At 43.4% G+C, this 27,963-nt stretch overlaps 1 protein-coding gene across 1 annotated transcript; it reads left to right on the forward strand.

The window, feature by feature from the left end:
* Nucleotides 1-6,318: 6,318 nt before the first annotated feature.
* LOC140370158 (mucin-5AC-like) lies at nucleotides 6,319-26,068 on the forward strand. The gene is made up of 15 exons (XM_072457176.1): nucleotides 6,319-6,548; nucleotides 6,968-7,080; nucleotides 9,578-9,749; nucleotides 9,874-9,983; nucleotides 10,079-10,250; nucleotides 10,375-10,484; nucleotides 10,580-10,751; nucleotides 10,876-10,985; nucleotides 11,087-11,258; nucleotides 11,639-11,748; nucleotides 12,648-12,819; nucleotides 12,888-12,997; nucleotides 19,758-19,929; nucleotides 25,516-25,625; nucleotides 26,058-26,068. The coding sequence occupies exons 1-15, from the start codon at nucleotides 6,319-6,321 to the stop codon at nucleotides 26,066-26,068; spliced, it is 2,046 nt and encodes a 681-aa protein (XP_072313277.1).
* The last annotated feature ends 1,895 nt before the right edge of the window (nucleotides 26,069-27,963 follow it).

The following is a 27,963-nucleotide window of genomic DNA, read 5'->3' on the forward strand; positions in this document are numbered from 1 at the left end:
ATTACTGGATCGATTAAAAGAAATTAAAAACACGTTTGTTCTCATAAACTGAAATGTATTTAGAAAAACAAGTGTAATTTTACCAACACTGTGCTTCAGTTTATGTGCATCACAACTTCAGAGTTGATCTACAGAAATAAGCATTTAATCTATTATTAAATATTGTTAAATAGGTATTTGGAACTGAAAAATATTATATTTGACTTTATAACAAAATAAACTTCTCAAGATCTAAAAAACCTTTTAAATGTAACATTTCCACGTCTGTGTAGTTCTCTGTAGTTCTCTCTTCACCTGAACTGACTCACCACTAAATACAAACAAACTTGGGAGCGTTTAAATAAGGAGATTAAGTTTCGCCTCTGGCCTTGAAAATATAGAATAAGTGCAGTGTTCCATCAAACCAAACTCTTTTGTCAAATCATGGGCCAAATATTATGTACAAAATAAAACAATAAAAATATAAGAAATAAATAGCTTTCTTACAGCTTAGTAATAGTAATAGTTGTGAGACTGTTGCACAAATGTGCAGCAGGTGAAAGACTGAGTCCATATTCATGCAGCAGCAGGAACAGGAACATGGACTTTTGATGTGATTTATGATGTGAAATGTTCATATCACCGACGTGTTTCTGCTCGAACATGAGTATAACTATTTTCATAGTTTAAGCTGATCTTGGTGACAAATGATTCATGTAGTGACTCAAATGAGGTCATTGTGTTTGTGTTCAGTCACATTAGTGTGTCACAGTCATGTTCATACTTTATTACACTCTGACCTGTGTTTTTACCTGTGGCTCCTGATCTGTCCAGGTTTGTAGCTCCACATTAGCTCCACATTAGCTCCACTTTTAGCACAGCTCTAACATCCACAAAACCTTCTCCTCTCTTTCTTCCACTTGTTTCCTAAACCACACACGTATGTCCTCGCTCAGACCTCTGCTCTGAGGTGCGTAAGTGCTGTTAAGTGCGCAAACGCGCGTCTTACTTCCGTCTGCACTTCTCCCTCGGCAGCACACACGGCAGTGAAGGGTCGCGCGGGGAGGGGCAGCCACCAGCGGCATTGTGGGACGTGAGTTTTAGCGATAAAAACGGTTACGGATGTAACTACGGTTCTATGAACGATTTTTAACATTTTTTTTAAATGTTTGGCGGGCCGGATCCGGATGTTTGACACCCCTGCTTTAAGGGAAACATATATGACAACAAGTAAAGGAGTTATATTATGGAAAAGCTGGTTTTGCAGAATAAACATTTATTTTATTGCTGCAACAGTTGGAATTCTTGTAGATCATATTTGGTAAAATTCTATCCAGTTTTGTGTAATTTTTGTTGATAAATGTCGGCCAACAGCTTTAGATTTGGAGAGAAGGATGGCACAATGAGCCTAATATAATATACTGTACACAGTGTGTATATAGTATATACATTATATGGTAAAGGCACATCACACGTGTGCCAGACGGTGCAGTGAGTTTGAATCCTGCTTAGTTTAGTTTAGTTAAGTTTAGTCTTTATTTGTCAGGGACCATGTACAAAATCATTCATCTTCAAGAGGAAAAATGATCTGCACTAGATTTAAAAGACAAAGTTTGATCTGAATAAACTCCAAGATATTTTGTCTCAGTGACAATGTTTATCTGTTCCATTAACATAGATGTTAGTTGTATCTATCATTTTGTTTGATTTGGTAAAAAACATACCGACTGTCTTTTAAATATTGAGTGTTAGACATGATGACTGAAGCCAATTACTGATTTGATCCATAGCAGCGGTCAGTTTGATGGTCAGTTTGATGGTCAGTTTGATGGTCAGTTTGAGTCAGTTTGAGTCAGTTTGATGGTCAGTTTGAGTCAGTTTGATGGTCAGTTTGAGTCAGTTTGATGATCAGTTTGAGTCAGTTTGATGGTCAGTTTGAGTCAGTTTGATGGTCAGTTTGATGGTCAGTTTGAGTCAGTTTGATGGTCAGTTTGAGTCAGTTTCATGGTCAGTTTGATGGTCAGTTTGAGTCAGTTTGATGGTCAGTTTGAGTCAGTTTGATGGTCAGTTTGATTCAGTTTGATGGTCAGTTTGATGGCCACTTGCTGCATGTCCCCTCCATGTGCATCATGCGCGTACATGAGGATCTCTGCATCTCTGCACACATCCGGGAAGTCATTGATGTAAATACTGAACACGAAGGGTCCCAAACTTGACCCCTGTGGGACACCTGTTGTGCAGGGCTTCAGCGAGGACGTTGCATTGTTGGTTCTCACACACTGCGTCAGATCTGAGAGATATGATTTTAGCCACTGCAGTACTTGAGTAGAGTGATTGTAGTGAGATAGTGTGGACAGGAGGACACAAAGGCCTTTCGAAGGTCCAGAAACACAGCACCCACTGCACCCTCAGTCCTGGTACATTCTCTGTCTGGGAGCAGCAAGCGTCTTCAGTGGAACGATAACTGCGAAAGCCAAATTGCATCGGCTGAAGATAGTTGTCAAAATATTCAGATTCCGAAGATTTTTGATATTACAGGTAATATACTGTAACATGTAATTTTATTCAACATTCATTTCCATTAAATTTACATTTATTTCGGGATTTATATTTTGATATTGATCCGAGGGTTTGGTTGTATAGTGCTGCATTTATTTTATTTTGGGTACATTTATTCAGGCTGCATATTGTTTCTGTATAACCCATTTGTTTGACGCACAGGAAGTTGAGTTGACAAAGCACGGGAAAATAAATTTATGTTAAATAAAATCATATGTTACAATACTAATAGGCCTGTAGTTTATTATTTATTTTTTGCACTGGGGGAACATACTTTAATGTATTGATTTATTAGCAATCTGTGTTATAGTTGGTTTTAACATCCCCCTATGTTTTTTAATGAGTGTGCCGTCCAGTCCCCAGTAGTCTTTGGCCTTCGAATTTGATAAAGATTGGATTATTTTGACTGTTTTGGCGCGATGGCAAATCATTTGAAACTTAATGCAAAATTGGAAGATGGAATTGGTGGTAAATCTAGAGGTCTGCATGTCCTCCCTTCTCTCTCATCTCTCATTTCACAGTCCCCTCTCCTGTCTAATAAAGCCTAGGGGCAACAAAATCAGAAAAAAAGAAAAGAAGACTTGGGTGGTGCACTGCTAACATATCATATTGCTGACCTTCTTTGACTAAGTTCAGGTAAGAGAGACAATTGAGCAACTAGGATTACAAGACAACATTAAGATCCGCAGGTTAAAAAACTGGCCTTGTTCCATTTCTGGATTATTAGTGGTTATTAAAGGCGGGACAGTCGTTTAAAAAGATGCAGGGTGTTCTTGCAGTTATTTGTGATGAGGCGATAAGAAAGGGAGTTAACCACAACCCGGACGTCTTTAAGAGGAGCTGGTTATTAAAGGTGGGACAGACGTTTAAAAAGACGCAGGCTGCTATTAGTTTTTATTTGTGATGATGCGATAAGAAAGGGCGTTAACCACAACCCGGACGTCTTTAAGAGGAGCTGGTTTCTCGCTGGATGCTCAGAGCTGCAGACACTTCGGACGCTGTTTCCTGGTGAGTTTGCCATAAATTAGTAGTTTCATTTTTTCTACATTATTAGATGCAACTCTTTCTAAGTATTCATCTCCAATTATATCGTGCATTTAGCCATTTTATGGTGACTGAAGAGTTCTAGACAGAGTATATTTACAATTAAAGTGTAATGCTGAAAACCACAATGTCCTTTGCATGAGTTTGTTGTCTGTATAGTCAAAATAACAATTACAATGATCGAATTATGATTATTATAATAGGCGACGAGTCACGAATAGGCGATTAGTCATTGCACCACTATGTCGTATTATTGAGTTTATGATCAAGAACAGTGGAACCAAAATGGCTCTACGTAACGCTGCTGATGCTACAAATATCACCAATTAAGAAAAAAAACAACTGGAAAACAAAGTATGAGGAGGTCCGTGAAACCGACATTTTCAGAGCAATGGCGTCGATTGCAGAGGAATAAAGATGACTCTCAATTAGGCTTTGGGTACTGTTGTTCAAAGCTCTTAGAAGTTGAATTTTAAATATGTCCCTTTTAAATTCCTTTTCCATTCTCGTGTTTCCCACAGGTTGAGCAGAAGAGAACAACGCATTTACAATGATGAAGGCCTTGGTAAAGCTTTGTCCTCACTAATGCTTCATCATTGTCTTACAGTGTGTAAATTTGCTGTATTTTGTTAACACAAGTCTGTTTCCTGATAGTTGGTCACCGTCCTGGTTACCGCTCTGCTTGTGGGTAAGTCCTTTCCCAAACTTTAAGGCGAGGCAAGTTTATTTGTAGAGCACATTAAATACACAAGGCAATTCAAAGTGCTTTACACAACAGGAAAAAAAATAATTCAAATCAGGCTGCCCCAAATAAATTGTTTGTTTGCTGTAACCCGACCCAACATTTTTCAAGTGGGTCGATCGGTAAATTCTTAATTTTTTTACTCTGAAGGCAAAAAAAAAAAGATGTGTGTTGCGATGACGCTGCTGGGCGTGTTTCCCTCCCAGAATGCAATGCGGTGAGTCAGCGAAATATTTGAAAAATAAAAGAATTTGGCGTTTCTTTAACCAAATGCTGATATTTTTTTTTCAGTTGGCTAGTTTTATACCGGGTCGGTCGGGTTACGGCAAACAGACATATTATTTTACTCAGTCTCACTAAGAAATGACAGAAATCACAAAACAGTTTAAGAAATAAAAGAGAAGAGTGAGACCGTGACGTTTGACACAGATTCTGCTCTCTGTCTGCTGCCTTTTGGCCACGTCAATCAATTTAGTCTCTGAAAGTGGTAAAACATCTGTTTCTAAACTGTATTTTAGTTGACTTGACGTTATTTTTGTATCGTTTAGGTTTTGCACCGAGTTTGTTCCAAGATACAGCCTGGTCTTTCTGGTCTTTAGACAGTTTTGGGAAAGTCACTCCGGTTTGGGTTGAAAGTAGCTGTTTTTCTTGTAAAATGTGTGGATTTTTTACCACTGGATGACACTGAAATTGTATCTCAGACTCTAGTGCAAATATCCGTGTTTTTAGCTCATGAATTTCTTGTTGATATTTCCAACAGCGTTCACAACAGTCTATTTCCCTTCTTCTCATGGACATGTTGCTGGCTCGTCAGATTTGTTGTTAAAACTATAAAAGAAAATCTTAAAATCCTTGGATTACTCAAAAGAGTGATAACCAAAAATGTTTGGAAGACAGAAACTGAATAAAAAAGAAAATAAATAAGGAAAGCAACAATAGCAAGCAACAATAGCGGCTCAAAGTGAGGCCGACACCCCTCCCTTAGACTATTGTCACCTTGAGCCATTAACTACCCAGGCCAAAGCAGTTTTTATTGCATAAGGCCCTTTGTCTTGGCTGTTTATTACCTCCCAGGGTTCTAATACCTCAGTAAGTCCACATTCACCTGTATGCTTGGAATTTGAACCTTTGAGAGATATGTCCATTTTGCCAAATCCTTTTTTGACACAACACAACCCCTGTCCACGGGCATTCGTTTCTGTGTGAGGACATTTGGCTGCTGGAAAAAAATGTCTTCTATCCAATCCTGATATGCAGATGCAGCACATTTTTCAGGTTTGCTTAACATTTGCTCCTGAGCCCACAGTGACACCCCGTGGCTGCTCCCAACACTGTATCCGTCAGGGGTTTTGGCTTCTACAGCATTCATTCAATAACATTTACATGGAGACAAAATGGTGGGGGACAGTCCACAGAATAGTGCACATTTAATCTAAATTTAAAGGTAATATTCACCAAACAAATTACAAATATTGACTGAGACCAGGGCAAACTAAAGTGCTATGGTAAATATGATTATTCTGGTGTGATTGGATTTAAAGCGGTATTTCTTCAAAAGTTTGCAGATTAAAGGTGGAGCATGTACTGTGCCTTTTTGGTGGAGGGTCTGAAATGTTCTTACCTCCATGAAGATGTAGTGCTTTTCTTGGTCCACGGAATGGCTTAAGATTTAGCAATCTCTGTGGAGGCAAAAAAAGCACCTTTACACACACTCACGTCACTCACAGGTTTTGTGTCATATGTGTCATTTAGAGAGCCAGCAGCTACGGCTGAGGCAGGCGGTGACGCCAAAGAAGATACTGGAGCAGGAGCCGACACCAGAGCAGGAGCAGAGGCTGGATCAGGAGCCGACGCCAGAGCAGGAGCAGAGGCTGGATCAGGAGCAGATGCTGGAGCAGGAGCAGACTCAGACGCTGAAGCCAACTCAGATGCCAGAGCAGGAGCAGACGCTGGAGCAGGAGCAGACGCTGGAGCAGGAGAAGAAGCTGAAGCAGATGCTGGAGCAGACGCTGGAGCGGGAGCCGCCACTGGAGCAGGAGCAGCAGGCGATCTACCCGGGCTGCTGGACAAGCTGGTTCGACACAGACAACCCCACGGCCACAGGAGACTGGGAGACCCTCTTTGCTATACGCCAACGCTTTAAGATCTGTGAAAAGCCCCTGCAAATTGAGGTGCAGACGACAGCAGGGGGCAGTGTGGCTTCGACCGGCGACGTAATCTCTGTGTAAGTGGGAAACAGCCAGGTATTGTAGGGAAGGGACTGAACAGCCAGCTTTTTGGCACCATTCCTGAAAATATTTTGTATATATGCAGTTTTTCAAAAACCTTCACGCAGGCAGGACTAAATCAGAGCTAAACCTGGACTAAACCAAGACTAGATCAGGACTAAACCAGGACAAAGATTATTCGTGATTTTTGAGCCACTGGAATAATCCGACGGTTTGTCGGGTATGATTATTGTCATGTTGGAAAGTCTTGTTTGTAATATTAACTTCCAAGAGAGTTTTTGGTATTTTAAAGCACAGTTTTACACTGGGATGCCCTCACGGAAATATGACTAACCAACGCCCACTGTCTTCGCTCATGAGGATAAAATATAAGCAGTTTTTAACAGATATTACTGATTATACATTTCTTCTACAGATCTGACACTACCACAGGCTTTGTGTGTGAGAACAAAAAGCAAAACAAGACAAGGATGTGCAGTGATTATCGAGTCCGCTTCATGTGTCCAGTGGAATTCTGCCACCCGAAAGGTAGATCTAGAATCCTAAGCAAATAAAGATGCACAGTGAACTTTTCTAGCAGAAAGTGCACCAACTGAGTAAGAAAGCATGTTTTTCCTGGTATTTTCTGTACAATAACATATATTTGGCATCTCTTCCACCTGAAACGTTGCTCAGTGCACCTTTAACAATATATGTAGAAATATGAAGGTTAAGGACAAAACGGTCCATGTACTGTATGCGCTGAGGCAAGCTGCTGGACTGAGTGGTTTTACAGAGATGACCACTACTGCAGGACAATGGAAATCTCTTGTACTGAAACCAATTATTTGTTTTCATGAAGCTGAGGTGTAAAATCACCCAAGAAGACTTGGTATCTCTTGGTATCAGCCAATCAAAACCTGCTGCACCTTTCAATCAATCACATCTCAAGCTGTTGATATAAATCCCTACTTTCCTTTGTATATCTGCTTTTTGCGCTTGTTTTTACCACGATCCGTGTCTAGTCTCTTGGGTGTCCATATTTTTTTTCCATCAATCCAAAACTATAGAAAGACTCACCAAACCCTTCATAAGGCTTTTAACGGTAAAGAAAATGCATCTGTCCAGTTTAGTTAGAATCTATGACTCCCGTGGATCATAATTTTGATTGACATTCTAAAACATAATATTTATTGATCAAAACTTAATAAAATACACAAGCTCGCCTCTTTACGATGCGTCACCACAGACATAATCACAACAAAGCTCTGCGCTGCTGGACCGAGCTGAGAGCCCGACTGTGGGGAACAAAGATCATCAGAGAGAGCAGCCTAAGTCTGTGCTCAGCTTGCTACACAAGTCTAAATCTTACATGTTCCACCAATTAAGAAAGAAAACAAGAGAATGACGTAAGTCCAGAGCAGTGGGTGTTTGGTCAGGATGGCAGAAGAAGCAGTAATTGTTGGATTATGGACATGTTTTGGATTATTTGGGCCAATTCCTCAGACAGAGGATTAATTAAATCAGGCTTCACTGGCCATAGTTCGCACACCCCTGGTCTAGGCCCAAAACAAATCTATACTGTCATCATTTAGGCCGCAGTTATTTTATTACTTGGTTCACGGATTTTTAAATGAAATATATTGCACAGGCGGGCGAAATATAAATATAATTTCAATTTCAAAATATTTTTTCTTCCGGGGGGAGGGGGGGAGGGCGATGTGCAGGTGAGTGTAAAAGTAGATTTAGCATGTTTTACATTGGTAGAACTCACGCTTCTAAGTGTGCAGTCTTAATCACGTCAAAACGCGCTGGAGAAAATGTGGTAAACGGGTTTAAAATGTATTTGCAATATAAAAGAGTTAGCGCTGCGCGTCACGGACACGGAAACGGGCGCGCGCGTCTTCTCATGCTCCCGGGGCCGCGCGCAGGAACGGAGCCGCTCCGTCTCTCACTCCCGCAGGATTTTGACGAAAAATTGCTTCACGCGCTCTTATCTTTTGACTTAATACCGCTATTTATATTTCATTTAATGCTATTTTGCGTTGACGGCAGTACTTTATAAAAAAAAAAAGATCATTATTTTATTTTATTTATATTGTAGAAATCAATAATCTAAGTGCGGCAGATCCGTAAAGCAAGTAATAAAATAACTGTGGCCTTACCTCTCTATCTGTAAAGTTTATTCATTTTATACACTTTTTATCCCCTTGTAGAAAAAAATTCGGTGTTAATCATCTTGACACTTTTTAGAAAAACAAGACTCTCCTCCAAGAGTCAATCTAAATCTATGGATCTGGTCCTGTTTGTCTAATGTTGTTTTTAAATTTCACCCTAAACTAATCTTATTTGTTACCCCAACAGCCCTGTGATGGGCCGTATAAATCCTATTGATAGGTGTTCCAGCTCCTCATACCTGATAAACAGAATGTTTAAAGAGGGATTTTCTCTCTTTTCTTTTTTTAAACAAAAATTTCCTCCTTAACTCATCTTTGAAACCATCTTTTCTCCTGCCCAGAATCTTCTCCTCACTGTCTTCAAAAGAGTGGTTTGTGTCTTTAAGATGAAGAATGCACGGCGCTCTGTGGCCCTGAACTCCAGTGTCTGACGTGCTGATAAAGCCTCTTGTGCAGTGGCTGTTAAGTCTCACTATGTAGCGCTCTTTACAACTTTCTTTACTGCATAGACTCTTCTCTTCATAGACACTGCTCTTTTAGAGGTTACAAAACTCAGAGTGGGATCAATATGAGAATATGAGTCCTCAGACTAGATCCGCAGATTGAGATTGACTCTTGGATGAGGGTCAAAACAGTGTCCCGATGATGCAACTGAATCTTTTTCTATAATGGATCACTCCTGGACAAAAGAGGGATTACACTACACTACACTTTTTCCCTCAGAAATATTTCTCAATGTGTTGAATGTTTTCCATTGAAACTATATAAAATCAAATCCTTGATGCTCACAATTTTTGCCTTTGCTTTGGTGGTAAGAACACAATAGCATGCGAGGATCCAATGACTTTCTGAAATTTTGTTTGGGACAGGCTGCTGGACTGACTGGTTCAACAGAGACCATCCCAGCGGGACCGGAGACTGGGAGACTCTTGAACATCTCCACAACGAACATCCAGGAAAAATCTGTGAAAACCCTTTGTTTCTGGAGGCTCAAACCACCACCGGGGGCAGTGTGGCTTCAACCGGGGATGTCATTTCTATGTAAGTGATGGCAACTTATTTGACTTTTTTTGGACCAGAGTAAAGAGTTTTATTGACAAAAAATCGAAAAAAATCTAATGTATCCCCCTGATAGAGTTTCCAAGATATTTAATTTTCTTCACAGAAACAGTCCAAGCATCGGTTTTGTGTGCATAAACGATGTACAAACATCTGGAACATGTGAGAACTACAAAGTACGATTCTACTGCCCTGAAGAGTTCTGCGTCCCTAAAGGTGAGACATTTAAGTCTCAGACAAACTATTTCATAACATGACATTAAACTGTAGAAAAAATCAAGAAAGATCCATTTTGAATGTCATGAATGCAGGCTGCTGGACTGACTGGTTCGACAGAGACAATCCCAGCGGGACCGGAGACTGGGAGACTCTTGAACATCTCCACAACGAACATCCAGGAAAAATCTGTGAAAACCCTTTGTTTCTGGAGGCTCAAACCACCACCGGGGGCAGTGTGGCTTCAACCGGGGATGTCATTTCTATGTAAGTGATGGCAACTTATTTGACTTTTTTTGGACCAGAGTAAAGAGTTTTAGAGCCAAAAATCTGAAAGAAATCTAATGTATCCCCCTGATAGAGTTTCCAAGATATTTAATTTTCTTCACAGAAACAGTCCAAGCAGTGGTTTTGTGTGCATAAACGATGTACAAACATCTGGAACATGTGAGGACTACAAAGTACGATTCTACTGCCCTGAAGAGTTCTGCGTCCCTAAAGGTGAGACATTTAAGTCTCAGACAAACTATTTCATAACATGACATTAAACTGTAGAAAAAATCAAGAAAGATCCATTTTGAATGTCATGAATGCAGGCTGCTGGACTGACTGGTTCGACAGAGACAATCCCAGCGGGACCGGAGACTGGGAGACTCTTGAACATCTCCACAACGAACATCCAGGAAAAATCTGTGAAAACCCTTTGTTTCTGGAGGCTCAAACCACCACCGGGGGCAGTGTGGCTTCAACCGGGGATGTCATTTCTATGTAAGTGATGGCAACTTATTTGACTTTTTTTGGACCAGAGTAAAGAGTTTTAGAGCCAAAAATCTGAAAGAAATCTAATGTATCCCCCTGATAGAGTTTCCAACATATTTAATTTTCTTCACAGAAACAGTCCAAGCAGTGGTTTTGTGTGCATAAACGATGTACAAACATCTGGAACATGTGAGGACTACCAAGTACGATTCTACTGCCCTGAAGAGTTCTGCGTCCCTAAAGGTGAGACATTTAATTTAATTATCAGGCAAACTGTTTCAGAACATGACATTCACCTGTAGAAAACAATCAAGAAAGATCCATTTTGAACGTCATGAATGCAGGCTGCTGGACTGACTGGTTCGACAGAGACAATCCCAGTGGGACCGGAGACTGGGAGACTCTTGAACATCTCTACATCGAATATCCAGGAAAAATCTGCGAGACCCCTCTTCAGATCGAGGTCCAAACTACATCTGGGAACAGTGTGGCTTCAACTGGAGACGTGATCGCTGTGTGAGTGTCCTGTTATGCGTTACTGTTTACTTTGCACACTTTAAGAGCAAATCCAGCCAAGCAGTGCTAATGAATAGTTGTGCTGTACTCACACAAACGCTGCTGCATTAAAACCTAAAATAGAAATATTATGAATCAATAATGTTGTTGCGGGCCCTCAGTTTGCTGTGGCAGACGGGTGCAAAGTGACTGAAGCGACAGCATCTTTGGTGGATAACACCTCTATAATCACCGTGAAAACTCGCTCCGCTTTCTGAGGGCTACAAATGCTGATATTTTGAGGTTTTCTTTCCAAAAGTGCAGCGTGGGGCGGCGTGTCTTTGTTTCCTGAAATGCTCTAGCGGACGGGTTTGATGGTTACAAATGTATTTATTTAACAGATCTGACACATCTACTGGTTTCGGCTGCAAGAATTCTGACCAATCCACTCCCTTTTGTGCTGATTATAAGGTCCGTTTCTTCTGTCCTGAAGAGTTCTGTCAACCAAAAGGTCTGTATACTGTCCAAATAATATGAAAATGTTTCTTCTCTTTCTTCATAATACAAACTGAACCCTGGTGTCAGTGAATCAAAGATATGAATTGACAAGTGACATTATAATGATACAGATGACTTTTTCTATATTATGCATTTGATAAAGGGCGTACAATGATTGACCTGTTAATGCTTGATCTCGCTTGATCTCAGAAGCTTAGCAGGGTTGGGCCTGGTTAGTGCTGGGATGAGAGACTGCGCTCATTATTTCCTTCAGCGGACACTTCACTCTCCTTGTCCAGTGGGAATGTGGTGAATTGGCTTCCTCAGTCTTACGTTCAGCTGTAACTGACTTAACGTCAGCTGATTTAGACAAACAAAGACCAACAACATTTGAGGATTGGATAATTAACAATTAAGGCACAGCCTTTAGTCTCTGATCAACTATAACACTATTACACTACAATCATTTACTTTACGAGTCACAGCGTTAACTTTTCCAGGTGGCGCTGTTTTGGACCTCAAAAGAGCAAAGCTATAATCACCACTGACATAAAGACATAAAGTCAATCTGAAGATCGGCTTGTGGGGCAAAACATGAACTAAATATACCCGAAACTCAAAATAAATAAACCTAAAATGTAAAATAAATACTTGAAAAGTAATATAAACCAAATCAATTAATAACAATGATAGAAAATAAATTAATGCAAAAAAATGAAATGAAAAACGCAAAAATATGACCTCTAACTGTGGATCCTTATTTGTGTGGTCTAACTTTGATAAAGTTAAAATATTCCCATTTTAGGTCTATTTAGGATAATATCTTTACATTTTGAGTTTTGAAAAGTTACTGGATGTGTTGAGTTTAAATATATATATATATATATATATATATATATATTTTCCCCCCAGGTTGTTGGACAAAATGGTTCGACAGAGACAACCCCGGTGGGACTGGAGACTGGGAATTGCTCAGTAACTTGATTGATGAAAATCCGGGCAAAGTGTGCGAGAGCCCTCTTCAGATTGAGGCTCGGACTACATCTGGGAACAGTGTGACTTCAACTGGAGACGTGATCGCTGTGTAAGGCTTTTTCTCATCACTGTAACCATAAAATGCAGCATGACAAGAGAGCATTTTTCTCGGAACAGATTTGACTCGAGCAACGGGTTTGTCTGCAAGATCTCCGACCAATCAGGGGGCTATTGTGACGATTATGAAGTGCGATTCTTTTGCCCAGAGGATTTTTGCAAGAATAAAGGTATGCATTGTGGTGGCAAAAATCTCTGATAAAACAAAGAAGCAAAGTTGTCTTGTCTCAAAAGTAAAGTAGTTTAATACAGAATACAATCTGAATCAGACTGTTCCAAGTACGAGCGTGATATCTCTGCCCCCCCTCGTCCCAAATGCCTCTATATATAACAGAGATCACATGACCCAAAACACACAGAAATTTACATGTTTGTTGCCCAGCTGCATCTTGGAACAGGAAGCTGGTCACCTCTCCTCACCGTGACGAGACACGGGACAGTGGCTGGCGACAGAAACCTGTCAAAAATCACAACATCCTGCCATGGACCCCTGCCCGCGACAGGAAGTTCTAGAAACTAGTATTTTCTGCTACAACAGTATCAATTTAAGAAGTCACAATATTAGGGCCAGAAAACAGAAGATGGCTCCCAACACTAGAAGAGTGTGGGTTTTGATTCGTGGGGCTTTTTGTGGCATTTGCATGTTTTTCCTTTGTGGGTTTTCTTTGGGCACTCTGTGTTCCCCAATTGATGTAAAATACAATATGCTCAGTTGGTTCTCTTGGCCACGCCTAGTTCAAGGTCTGTAAATGGGTCTTCACTCTGGCGGCCCACTGCTCCTGTCAGGTTTACTCTTTAGAACTCCAGATTGAACATCAAAATCTCTACGTCACTAGTTATTTATAACACGGGCGAATGTACAAAAATGTTGCGTACATCATATTCCACGTTAAAGGTGTGATCTATAAAAGGCAAATTGACATGGAAATGATCCAAACATTTTCCATAAAGTCTGATTTGCGGGTTTTCAGCGATGAGACAGAAGTTTGAACGCTTGAAGATATTTGTGGAAATGTGTGTAAAAAATAAGTTTTAAATTATTGTGCTGGTGTGGGCTGACGAGTCAATGTGGTGAGCCCGGTTAGAGCTCAAATGAAGTCGCTCTTTACTTGAGGGTGGTTTATTGATATCTTGAAGTATTCTTTACAGTTTGATTGCACAGGTTGTATGTGTGTGGTCCTAAACAAACAGACCAATAAAATATTAATATATATAATATATAAAGTCACAAACACTGCTATTACTACTATAAACTGACAGGATTATGCTGTAACAGTAGCACATTTACACATATAAACAGTGCACCAACATTAGCGTCACTTTAAGATGTACATGTGATGGAGGCATGCATCAATTAAGCAGCAAACAACTCTAAAACGCTAAACTTAATATACACATATGCATTGCCAACTTTACTTACTTCTGTCACGCACACAATACTGAACTTGGGATGCAAATAAACTACTACTTTCAACTATAAACTCTGATAAACCGCGATGGCAAACTCCATCTCCAAACTCTTTTCCTCTCTCTCTCCTCACGCAGCTTGCTCCTTTCGGTTTCGGTGGTCTAGGCTCCGCCCCTTAAAGGGCCAGGATGACAGTATCTTTCAATAGGACCTTTTTAACAGCCGCCCCCGTATTCACCTGTGAATACGAACAACTGGAAAAGGCTCAGGTAAAGAGTCAATCGTCTTTTGGTAGGGCAAGTAGACTGACGAGCTGCGCCACTGGTCGAACGTAGGTTCTTCCTTTCACCGTGACTTCGGTGGATCTGATCCGATTGTCTGGACCAGGAAAAACTTGAGATAACTTTCCTACAGGCCACTGTGCCCGCAGTAGCTGGTTGTCCACAATCATGACCACGTCACCTACTTGTAGATTGTTTGATTTTGTCTGCCACTTCTGACAAGCTTGAAGTCCTGGCAAGTAGTATCTCAGGAAATGTTGTCAGAAATGGTCAGCCAGGATTTGGCTGTGCCTCCATCTTTTTCGCCCGAGAATCTCTGGGCCTTCATAGACGACTTGTGGGAGCCGCCCCAAGAAGAGACAGTTGGGAGTCACAGGGTCAGGGTCTGCGACGTCCGATGAGGTGTAGCCAAGGGGTTTTGAGTTGAGCATCCCCTCAATTTCAATCAGAACTGTACGCAGTACCTCCTCAGTGACTGACTGAACTCCAATAGTGACTTGAAGAGCAGTCTTGAGGTAACGAATTTCACGTTCCCAGCACCCCCCAAAATGAGGTGCTCCAGGGGGGTTGAAAGCAAACTGGATCTGCTGGCTTGCTCTTTAAGTCCGGGGTGAAGAAGTTTGAATGCTGCTTGCAGCTCGTGCTCTCCTCCACGGAAGTTTGTTCCTTGGTCAGAAAGAAGCTCTTTGGGCTTCCCTCGTCTGGCTACAAAGCGTCTCAGGGCCATAAGGAATGAGTCTGTGTCCATGCTGGGAATCAGATCCAGATGAACTGCTCTGGTAGTCAAACACTTAAACAGTATTCCCCATCTCTTCTCATTCCTGCGTCCGATCTTGATGATGTATGGCCCAAAACAATCCACGCCTGTAGAGTAGAACACTGGCTTGAAGACACGTAGTCTTGCTGGAGGAAGATCGGCCATTCTAGGTGGATGTGGGTGACCTTTCCACTTCTTGCACTCAACACAGTTTCTCTGGTGGCGACGCACTGCCTCACGTCCACGTAGCACCCAGTATCTCCTTCTGATCTCAGCAAACACCCTTTCTGGCCCTGGATGCTGGAGCTTATCATCATAGTCTTGTATGATGAGACGGGTTACTGGGTGGCGGGGTCCAGAACAATGGGGTGTACTTCTTCTATTGCCAGTTCAGGATTGGAAGGCCCATCGGTCCATCTGTTGCCTCTGCTGATGGCCTGGAGGGTGAGGCCACGGGTGATATCATCTGCCGGGTGTTCCCTCGAGGGCACATACCTCCATGTGGCTGCTTCCGTCAGCTCTTGTATTTCCGCCACACGAGTTCCCACAAAGACCTTATACCGGCAGGACTCTGAGCTCAGCCAGGTCAGGACGGTGGCTGAGTCGGACCATAAAGTGCAGCTGCGGATGGGAAAGGTTAACTCTGCACTGATGACTTTGTAGAGCTGGGCACCTGTAAGAGCAGCACACAGCTCCAGGCGGGGAACAGATTGCTGCTTCTTAGGGGCGACACGAGAGCGGCCAGCAAGAAAGGCGACTTCTGCCCTTCCCTCTTGGTTCTCTGTCCTCAGATATGCTACTGAGCCATATGCCTGTTCAGAGGGATCGCAGAAAACATGGATGTCACTGCTGAAGGCAATGGCATGTTCCCTGAATCTTAACAGCAAAGCTAACAAGGCAGGGCCGAGAGTGGGACCTGGTAATAGGTACTGGTTGAGGTTGTGACCCGGGTACTGGTAGGAGCAGTTGTACACCACACGGTTCTTTCCATTATGTTGGACCATATGGTGGGGCATATACCACAACTCTGCACTGCTCTCCACTTGATGAGGTGCCAACTTCACCGCATAGCCGGCCTCAACCAGCTTCTCAATCTCCGTCTGAAAGGCAGCAGCTTGTTCCGGAGCTTTAGTTAGGCATTTCTCTGTGCCTCTCAGGTGTGGCAGCACCACTTCTGGAGTGGCTTTGAGGAGTGGCATATCCTTCACTCGCAGGAGGGGTGTGGCATAACGTTCTATGCCATTTACACTGACTCTCACAGTCTGTTCTTGTAGGAGCTTAACTGCCTCTTGATCTTGTTTTGATCTTACTACCATCTTCTCACTTCGATAAGGAAGCACGTCCATCTGCCATAACTTCTCCACACAAGAGAACAACTCTGAGGGTGGGGGTGCAGATGTGAAAAGGCAGTGACTTAGGTTAGGACTAGACTTGATAACTTGAGTGGGTCCCTGCAGTGGCCATCCAAGAATAGTTTTCATAGCTGCTGGTCCACCAGGAGGTCCCAGTCTGACTGGCTCTATAGGTGTAATGAGGTGCGTGTAGTCTGAACCAATCAGCAGCATAGGATGGACTTTGTTCAAAGGTGGGAGAGGCAAACCAGATAGATACTTATATTTCTGCTGGAGAGTAGCGACTGGGTGGGAGTGCTCTGCTAAACTCAGTTGCCCGGCTGTGAAAGCATTATGTATTCTTTAGGTCTTGTCTGGATTGGCGGTTGGAGAAATGGAGAAAGACACAGCCGCTCCTTGAAGCTTCTCCACCTCTTGTCTGACTGTGCGGAGAGTCAACACTTCTTTACTGCCTCTGAGCGCCAACTGTTTAGTAGCAGATTGGAGAAGTATTGTCCGCTCAGATCCGTCGTCTAAGATGGTATAAGTCTCCAGGCACTTGTCTCCATTCCTCAAGAGCACTTTACTAATCTTTAGTAGCACTTTACAGTTGTACACTGGGCGGTCGACATACAGGACCTTGTTGGTGGTGTTGATGAGGCAACTCTCTGCGGAGGATGGAGCTGTCGACAGTTCCTCCTCTTCTCCCCTCTCATTCACTTCATGCAGCACAGACAGATGTCGCCTACTGCACGTCTTACAGGGGGCTTTGAGTGTGCACTTTGCAGCCTGGTGATTACGACCACATCGCCAGCATTTGTTATTCACCTTAATCCAATTCACCTTCTGCTCTTTGCTTAGGTCCTTGAAGTTGGCACAGCTGTTTAGAAAATGTTTATCATTGTCGCAGTAGGGACAATAGGCTTTCACCTTCTCATCTCTCTTGAACTGGTTGGCTGTATGGTCAGGTGCAGGTGGGGCCACTGTCCTTGGTCCTGGAGCTTTCCCTGTGCCCAGGAAGATAGTAGCAGACTTATTTGGGGGTTTAGAAGTGCGTTTGGCATCAGGCTTCTTGTTAAACGACTCCTCTCTCTTTGGGGGCTTGATATTCTCTTCCTGCACTTCCAGCTCATATTCTAGCCAATCAGCAAAGTCCATGAGTGTAGGAATAGTGACTCTGAGGGGATGGATAAATCTCTTAAAACTGGTGTTGAGGTCATAGGGAAGTTTACTCAACAGTCTTGAGACGTGGGAGCCACAAGTCAACTCTACTTGGCCTCTCTGCCCCAGCTGCTGTAACATGCCGACTAGTGAACGCACATTGAGGGCAAACAGACGGAAGCTTCTCACATCACTACTGCGGATATATGGACCATCCATTAGCTCTGCAATCCGCTGTACAGCAAGCTTATGGGGTTGCCCATACATCTTAGTGAGGGCTTGCATCGTGTCTGTGTAGGGCTGCCAGGAGTTGCTATAGGAGTCGGCCACAAGTAAAGCTTCTTCACACTTAAGGTGATCTGTGAGGATTTGATATTTGTACTTTTCAGTGGCATCCTCCGGTAAGAGATTCTCCAATGCCATCTTCATACGGGCAAATTCTCTTGGGTCTGGTGAAGTGAGGCTCGGGACTGTGGGCTTTGGTCCCCTATATGTGAGCTCTTTCTGTGGCGCATTAGCATAGGGCATCCGAGAGAATGAGGAGTCTCTACCTGTGTATGGAACACCAAACTGCGGGTCACCAACATGCAATGAGGGGGTTTGTTATCCTTGGCCATATTGATCTGCCCAAGGGGTGTTCTGCTGGGGTGTGGTTGCATAGTAGGGGCTGTAAGGCAGGTCGGTGGGCATACCTGTCACTCTTAGTCGAGAGAAGTCTTGTGACATGTTGACCACGGGGCTGGGAGTGGGATAATACAGCTGTTGGCGGGCTGGGACAGACACTGGTGGTCTCAGTGCAAGTTGTGAGTGTCCATCATAACAAACACTGTAAGCACTGAGGGGTGGAGGAAGCTGGGAAAGAGGCTGGTGGGCTGCAGGCTGGGACTGGACTTGTAATGCAGCCATCACACTCTGAAACTGCTTCCTAAGCTCAGCATTCTCTTGGTGCATCTCTGTGAGGGTAGCACTTAACTCTGGGACTTGATTGAAGGTTTGCTGCCCCCTGGTGGCTTGCATTGAAGTCGGACTGGGCTTTCTCTGTTCCCAAACATCTATGATGGTCATGTCAAAATGTTGACTAAGAGGAGGTGATGGGGATCTGATGGGGAAACGCTCTGAATGCTCCACTTCCCCTGTCACCTGTACCTTTAAGAGACTCTGAGCCCCTGATCCACTGAGGTCAAAATCTGCCAGGCGAGAAGGCACTGAAATCTGTTCTTTAGGTCGCGTGCCACTTGCTTCTGACTCTGGGTTATGCATCTTAAACAGCAATTCGTCCGTCCGGCTCGAAGGACCATTAAAAAATAGGTTTTAAATTATTGTGCTGGTGTGGGCTGACGAGTCAATGTGGTGAGCCCGGTTAGAGCTCAAATGAAGAGTCGCTCTTTACTTGAGGGTGGTTTATTGATATCTTGAAGTATTCTTTACAGTTTGATTGCACAGGTTGTATGTGTGTGGTCCTAAACAAACAGACCAATAAAATATTAATATATATAATATATAAAGTCACAAACACTGCTATTACTACTATATACTGACATTTACAGCACATTTACACATATAAACAGTGCACCAACATTAGCGTCACTTTAAGATGTACACGTGATGGAGGCATGCATCAATTAAGCAGCAAACAACTCTAAAACGCTAAACTTAATACACACATGCATTGCCAACTTTACTTACTTCTGTCACGCACACAATACTGAACTTGGGATGCAAATAAACTACTACTTTCAACTATAAACTCTGATAAACCGCGATGGCAAACTCCATCTCCAAACTCTTTTCCTCTCTCTCTCCTCACGCAGCTTGCTCCTTTCGGTTTCGGTGGTCTAGGCTCCGCCCCTTAAAGGGCCAGAATGACAGTATCTTTCAATAGGACCTTTTTAACAGTGTGATTTGAATACTTGTAATCACTCCGTCTACTGAAACGATCCGCGTGGAACAGAAAATAGTCACTATGTTTCTGATTTCTGTTCATGAATGCAGGCTGCTGGACTGACTGGTTCGACAGAGACAATCCCAGTGGGACCGGAGACTGGGAGACTCTTGAACATCTCTACATCGAATATCCAGGAAAAATCTGCGAGACCCCTCTTCAGATCGAGGTCCAAACTACATCTGGGAACAGTGTTGCTTCAACTGGAGACGTGATCGCTGTGTGAGTGTCAAAAAGTGTAAATCTTGACAATGATACATCCAGAGAAAAATGGTCTCTCTTCAATGCCAAGTTTGATGAATCGTGAAGAAGCTGCGTAATTTTGAACACATAATATTAGTAGATCTTTTTTTACATTACTATGTGGTCTTTTAGTAGTTCTAAGTTACGTCACTATTCAGGAAAGATCCTATTTTGAGATTTACTTTAGCATCGATACTTCACTGTTCTAAGTTTTTCTGGTTTTGATACTGGTTTTAGTAGCGGACAGTAGTCTATCTAAGGTTCACTAGCAAGGACCACAACCTCAGCTACGATGCAAAGTGTTCATTGGCAGGGGAGAAACATGAACAACACAAATGTACAGAAGTTGATGACGTTTTGGGGCTTCTTGCGATGAGGGCTGAAGGCTCTCGGGCCTCGATACCCCCATCTAGGAGATAAATTAGAATAATTAGAACAATTTAAAAGAGGGTGGGAGGGAGGGGCACGAAAATCTTGAACACAGGTGTATGTGATCTGGATGATTAAATAGTGTAGCCGCAGGAAGGGGCGTGGTCCTGCTCCCGAACTTAAGATAACAAACTTAACTTCATAATGATTTCTCTGACAACCGACACATATTACGCAAAAACAATACCTGGAGTTGTATTTAGCTTCAGTGTCATGTTTCATCTAGTTTACCTAAATCATCACCATCAGCATGTCTTCTATCAAGTCAGTAACTGCACTTACATTAGCATACATTAGCATACAGGTTGTGCTGCTTTTTTCCGTGGTAATTACCGCCGTTGCCAGTAGATGCTATGCTCACACCGCATCCAGACGAGGGAGCACAGACTGATGCAACTTGATGTATGTTTCTGAGATAACGTCACTCCTTCCAAATATTATGGCTAAGCATGGAGGAGCTAAACAGCTGATTGTGCACGTGGGTGCAGTGGACATGCGGCGGGAACAGACTGAAGTTTTGAAAAAAGACTTCTTGAAGTTATTCGACGTGCTTGATAAAATGGAAATCAAAACTTTCATAAGTGGACCTCTTCCAAACATCGACAGGAGGATAAACAAGTTTAGCCGGCTTCTTCAGCTGAACACATGGCTGTCCAAAGAGTGTTCCCCGAGAGGACTACACTACATTGAGAACTTCTATCTATTCTGGAAACGAGAGGACCTGTTTAAGAGAAATGGCCCCCACCTATGCAGAGGTGGAGTGAGGGTGCTGACAGAGAACCTGCTCCACGCTCTGAGGCATTGGACTGGGCCTGGACAGGGTCCTGAGCAGATAGTTAGAGGAGAGAGGAATGAGAGAAGAATTCCTGCTCCATCAGCCAGAGACCGAGCCAATGTTTCAACATCAAAAGCACCACAACCTCAGCCTCCACCAAAGGATTCATCAGCAGCTGCTCCACCACCACCAGCAAAGGATTCAGCTCCAGCTGCTCCACATTCACCTCCACCGCCTCCAGCAAAGGAACAATCTTCAAAGGCCTTGGACCCATCTGTGACAAGCCCAACAACATCCCTGTCATCGCCCCTGCCTTCACACCAGCCCTGGGTTCCCCCTGCAACATCTACTCCCACTAAAGATTCATCATTCTCCTTCTCATCTCCACTCTCACCCATGGGCCTTCCCAGCCATTTTGAAAGTCTGATCAAATCAGGCATTAAGATGGCTCCACTCACGCCCAATATAGCAAGGGCTATGCCGACTACACCTACAAAAGCCCCACCACCCATCCAACCTCGCCTTTCACCTGGTATCTCCCATAGCTAGGATGCACTGGGTCTCAGCGTTGCCGGGACTTATTGTCACATTAAAAATCAAACCAACCCGGGGCCCTATGTAAAAAGAGCCCCCCCTAGTGCTATTTCTGTAGTCACATCATCACACAGATGGAAAAACAAAATGCGAGTCAATCTGAGAAATGTGATTCATATTCCCTGTGAAAACATAAAGCCCAGTCCCACTGAAACTAGTCTGAAACTTGCTGTGCTAAATGTCAGATCCTTATGTAACAAATCTCTCTTAATTAATAATTTTATTTCTTCTTATAATCTTGATTTTATGTTTTTAACTGAAACATGGCTTGACAAAAACACAGGAAATGTAGTTCTGATAGAATCTGCTCCACCCAACTTTAAGTTTGAATCTGAAACACGAGAAAACAAAAAAGGGGGTGGAGTCTGTGCTGTCTTTAGAGATGAAATAATTACCCGCAGGTTGTCTTTTGGGGTGTTTTCATCATTTGAGTATGTATCCTTTAAAATGGAGCTAAAACGGTCTCCATCCATTCTCTTCATTGTTTTATACAAGCCTCCCCAGCACTGCCAAAGTTTTATTGATGATTTTACTGAGATGCTTTCAGTCATATGCACAGACTTTGATGGTTTGGTCATTACAGGTGATTTCAACGTGCATGTTGATAATGTTTGTGACAGAAACGCTAAAGAGCTTGATGCTGTCCTTGAAACCTTCAGTCTTACTCAGCATGTGAGAGGCCCCACCCACAGCAAAGGACACACTCTAGATCTCATAATTACAAAGGGGGTAAATATTTCAAATGTTAATGTGATCGATGTTGCTCTGTCTGATCATTTCTGTGTCTTCTTTGACCTGTCTGTTTCTCCCAAACCTCCGGTTGGTCCTGCAGTTGTTCAGAGGAGACACATAAGTGATGGCACAGGTGCACTGTTTATGGAAATGATAAACTTTGAAAATGTCTCATGTTCTAATGTAAATGATTTGTTGAACTCTGTTACATCTAGTGTTTTGAATGTTCTGGACACCATCGCCCCTATAAAGGCTAAAATGGTTAAAAATAAGCAGAAGGCGCCGTGGAGAAATGATGATTCGGTCAGGGCACAGAAAAGGGAGTGCCGCAGGGCCGAACGGAAATGGCGCAAGTCAAAGCTCCAGGTTCAAAAAGAGATATACAAAGAAAAGCTGAACATGTACAACTTAATCTTATGTAGAACTAGGGAAAGATATTTTTCTGAAATAATTGGAAGCTGCAGTAACAACTCGCGTGTTCTGTTTGCCACAGTAAACAGATTAACAAACCCTCCAGCTCAGCTGCCGTTAGAACTCATTTCCACATCCAAGTGTAATGAGTTTGCATTATTCTTTAATGACAAAGTTCAGGGCATTAAAAATGCTATAAATCCCACAATGCAAAAAATTACCCTAAAACCACCAAGACACTTAGAGCTGACTCACTTTGCACCAGTAACTGACAAAACTGTCCATGAGATCATCACCAGTCTGAGTTCATCTACATGCTGCCTCGATGTGTTACCCACCAGATTTCTAAAGTCTGTGCTGAACAGTTTGTTAGCACCATTCACTCACATAGTTAACATGTCGCTTCAATCTGGAACATTCCCAATGTCTTTGAAAACTGCGGTCATAAAGCCTCTCCTAAAGAAGAGCAGTCTTGATGCCGCAGTACTGAGTCATTACCGGCCCATCTCTAATCTGCCATTTTGGGGCAAAGTCCTTGAAAAGGTTGTTTACCAACAGCTCACAGATTTCCTCTTAATAAACAACTCATTTGATGTTTTTCAGTCAGGTTTTAGACCTCATCACAGCACTGAGACTGCTCTTGTCAAGGTGACAAATGACATCCGCCTGAACACTGACACGGGCAAAGCCTCAGTCTTAATTCTGTTAGATCTGAGTGCTGCTTTTGACACTGTCGATCATGGGATCCTCTTACAGAGACTAGAGGACTGGGTGGGCATCACTGGCACTGCCCTAAACTGGTTAAGGTCCTATCTGGAAGACAGGAAGTACTTTGTTGAAATTGGTAGCTGTGTCTCAGACCACATGACCCTGACCTGTGGAGTGCCCCAAGGGTCAGTCCTGGGTCCCCTTCTGTTCAACCTCTACATGCTGCCGTTGGGTCAGTTGATACGCAGTGAAAATGTGTCCTATCACAATGATGCAGACGACACTCAGATCTATGTTTCACTATCGGCAGGTGACTATGGACCAGTAGATTCACTCTGTCACTGCCTCCAACAGATCAGTTTGTGGATGCAAAACAACTTTCTCCAGCTGAACTCAGACAAGACTGAAATAATCGTTTTTGGCCCACAGAAACAAAGAGAAAGTGTTAGCGTCACCTCCAGAGTCTCGCTCTAAAACCTACAAACCAAATTAGAAATCTGGGGGTAATAATGGACTCAGACTTGAACTTTAATAGCCACGTCAAATCAATAACATCAGCAGCTTTTTACCATCTAAAAAACATTGCCAAAATCAAAAATATAGTGTCAAAACCAGATTTAGAGAGACTTATCCATGCGTTTGTCTACAGTAGATTAGACTACTGTAACGGCCCGCTCACTGGCCTCTCCAAACGAGCTGTAAAACAGCTGCAGTACATCCAGAACGCTGCTGCTCGGGTCCTGACTAGAACCAGGAAGTATGAGCACATTAGTCCTGTTCTCAGGTCTCTGCACTGGCTCCCTGTGGCTCAGAGAATAGACTTTAAAGCAGCTCTGCTTGTGTACAAGTCTCTCCATGGCCTAGCACCAAAGTACATCTTGGATATGTTAGTGCCATATGAACCATCTCGGACTCTGAGGACCTCAGGGACCGGCCTCCTGCTGGTGTCCAGAGTCAGGACAAAACATGGGGAATCTGCGTTTCAGTTTTATGCAGCTAAAATCTGGAACAGTCTTCCTGAAGATGTGAGACAGGCTTCTACTCTGACAATGTTCAAATCTAAGCTAAAAACAGTTTTGTTTAGCTGCGCATATGACTGAAAGGATTTTTTCTTTGCACTCTTCTCTTTTGTTTGTGATTTTATTAGTTTAGAAAATCAGTTGGATTGATAATTTTTAATTTAGTTAATTTTATTGTATTTCTGTTTCTGTAATTTCTTTGTGATTTGAATGCATTTTTCCTGCTGTGAAGCACTTTGAATTGCCTTGTGTATGAAATGTGCTCTACAAATAAACTTGCCTTGCCTTGCCTTGCCTATATTTTCTATTACAGGATTTTTTTATCTCTAAAACAAGGAATGGCAAATAAAGGTTCTCAAGAGCATGTATTTTAACCGCTTTGGGGTCTATTTCCCCCAAAACTCCTGAAAAGCCCCATGAGCCCCATTTCAATTTGTAGCTGGTCCTGACCATCTGGAGCCTTTGTGAAGCTGCGACTCTGTAGTTTTGGACTCTGATGTCAGTTTTTACTCAAATTATAATGATAAACAGACTTTCAGACTTTTTCAGACTTTATTTGTTAAATATACGAATGAGTAAAGCTGGTTTCTGGAGGATCCGTTGGGTTTTGACAATTCTCTTTTAAAAGCTCAAGGTCGTTCTCAGAAGTTCTAATCATTTTTCATTTTATTTTAGGGTGATCTTTTGTGGGTTCGGAGAGCAAACTTGATGCTTCCCAAATTTTACTGGAAATAACTGGGTTCAAGCTTTACTTTTATGTGCAGCACATCGAGCAGCTTGAGAGTTCACTTGTATATGCTGTGGACAAAATGGAATAAAGAAAGAAAAAGTAACGGGTTGGTTAAAAGGCCAATAATAATACAGTATAAATGACGCATGACATTTGCCCTTCGACAGCGCCGACACAAACAACGGATTTGCCTGCAGGAACATGGATCAGACCGGCTCAATGTGTCACGATTACAAAGTCCGATTCCGCTGCCCTCTGAAGTTCTGCATTCCCAAAGGTCAGTCCATATGTTCAGATCCTTTTAGACAAGTACATTTATCTCACACTGAAGGTCAGATTTAGCATCCATTTGACAGAACAATTGGTTCATGTCACATCACAACTTCCTTGAATAAGACTGAGCTGGAACGGTCAGAGTACATGGTTCATATCTCTGGAATGACTGGCCCTTTCCACGTGTAACAAAAACTGGCTCGTTCAACATCTTATCTGGCAGTATACATAACAAAAACAACAGCCTTTATTCAACCCTTAAGACGTGGCTGTTGTCGGACTGTAAACCATAAGCTCAATATCACGTTTGTGCCAATCTCTAACAAACAATGTTAAAAAGTGCAACATTTGTAGATCATAAACCTGGATATTTCTTTCAAAAACAGTGAATCCAAAATAGAGTTATATCCATGAGTTTCCGCGTTGTGTTTATAAGAGATATTTTGAGGACATTTTCCCATTGATTGAATACAGCCACACTCACCGACACAAAGAACCAGTTCACTTTAAAAAGTAGAACTATATTTCAACAAGTAAACCAAACTAAACTAAACTAAACTAAACTACACCAGCGTGTATAGACGGCATATCTTTTATCCACATGCATTGATTTTTTTGTTCGCTTTGACAGTCCCTGCGACTGGAGAGGTGTTGTCTTGGAAACGCCAAATGATAGCGACTTAATTCTGAAGATACTTTTCTCTACAAAGCTTTTCGTTGATGCTGTAATTGAATCAGGACCTGTCTGTCAATAAAAACGAGTCTCATCAAAGTGTCTTGTATATTTTTTGTATATATTCTTGGTTTGATGTATTCTTATTGGTTATTATAATAACACAGCTAATACAGACATAAGGATCATCTAAGTTTGAATTTCTGAATCTTAAGATAAGAGAAGATAAGATATTCCTTTATTGTCCCACATGGGGAAATTTCATTGTTGCAACGCAGGTAGATACAGAGGTAGATCCAGAAGAACAGATCACTTATAGGAAGTCTGAAAAACACTTTCAGTAGAAGATCTCCTAAAAATAAATAAAAACTCCCATAGACAAAACCCAACAAGGGATGGAGGGGAAAAAAATAATCTGAATCAGGATGGGGTTTACTGCTGTTGTCAGTGAACAGAATTCACAAACAAGAACTTGCTTTGGCTTAAGGTGCAACAACCACAATGAACAATAATAGTAGCAAAGTATATCAAAAAGGGCATGCATAACATTTAGAATTTACAGAGAAAATAGATTCCTGCCTGAGGGGAGTGGCCTCCTGCCTGAGGGGAGCGGCCTCCTGCCTGAGGGGAGTGGCCTCCTGCCTGAGGAAGGGGAGCGGCCTCCTGCCTGAGGGGAGTGGCCTCCTGCCTGAGGAAGGGGAGCGGCCTCCTGCCTGAGGGGAGTGGCCTCCTGCCTGAGGGGAGTGGCCTCCTGCCTGAGGGGAGTGGCCTCCTGCCTGAGGGGAGCGGCCTCCTGCCTGAGGGGAGCGGCCTCCTGCCTGAGGGGAGTGGCCTCCTGCCTGAAGGGAGCGGCCTCCTGCCTGAGGGGAGTGGCCTCCTGCCTGAGGGGAGCGGCCTCCTGCCTGAGGGGAGCGGCCTCCTGCCTGAGGGGAGCGGCCTCCTGCCTGAGGGGAGTGGCCTCCTGCCTGAAGGGAGCGGCCTCCTGCCTGAGGAAGGGGAGCGGCCTCCTGCCTGAGGGGAGTGGCCTCCTGCCTGAGGAAGGGGAGCGGCCTCCTGCCTGAGGGGAGTGGCCTCCTGCCTGAGGAAGGGGAGCGGCCTCCTGCCTGAGGGGAGTGGCCTCCTGCCTGAGGGGAGTGGCCTCCTGCCTGAGGGGAGTGGCCTCCTGCCTGAGGGGAGCGGCCTCCTGCCTGAGGGGAGTGGCCTCCTGCCTGAGGGGAGCGGCCTCCTGCCTGAGGGGAGTGGCCTCCTGCCTGAGGGGAGCGGCCTCCTGCCTGAGGGGAGTGGCCTCCTGCCTGAAGGGAGCGGCCTCCTGCCTGAGGGGAGTGGCCTCCTGCCTGAGGGGAGTGGCCTCCTGCCTGAGGGGAGTGGCCTCCTGCCTGAGGGGAGTGGCCTCCTGCCTGAGGGGAGTGGCCTCCTGCCTGAGGGGAGTGGCCTCCTGCCTGAAGGGAGCAGCCTCCAGAGTGAGAAGGGTCAGCTGATGGTGCCTCCCACTTGAGGTCCTGGGTGATGGTGGGGCCTCACTTGAAGTCCTGGGTGATGGTGGGCCCTTACTTGAGGTCCTGGGTGATGGTGGGGCCTCACTTGAGGTCCTGGGTGATGGTGGGGCCTCACTTGAGGTCCTGGGTGATGGTGGGGCCTCACTTGAGGTCCTGGGTGATGGTGGGCCCTC

The sequence above is a fragment of the Eucyclogobius newberryi genome, unplaced genomic scaffold, assembly GCF_026437365.1.
Source record: "Eucyclogobius newberryi isolate DKJ021-1_F unplaced genomic scaffold, fEucNew1.0.hap1 SCAF_10, whole genome shotgun sequence".
Lineage (NCBI taxonomy): Eukaryota > Metazoa > Chordata > Actinopteri > Gobiiformes > Gobiidae > Eucyclogobius > Eucyclogobius newberryi.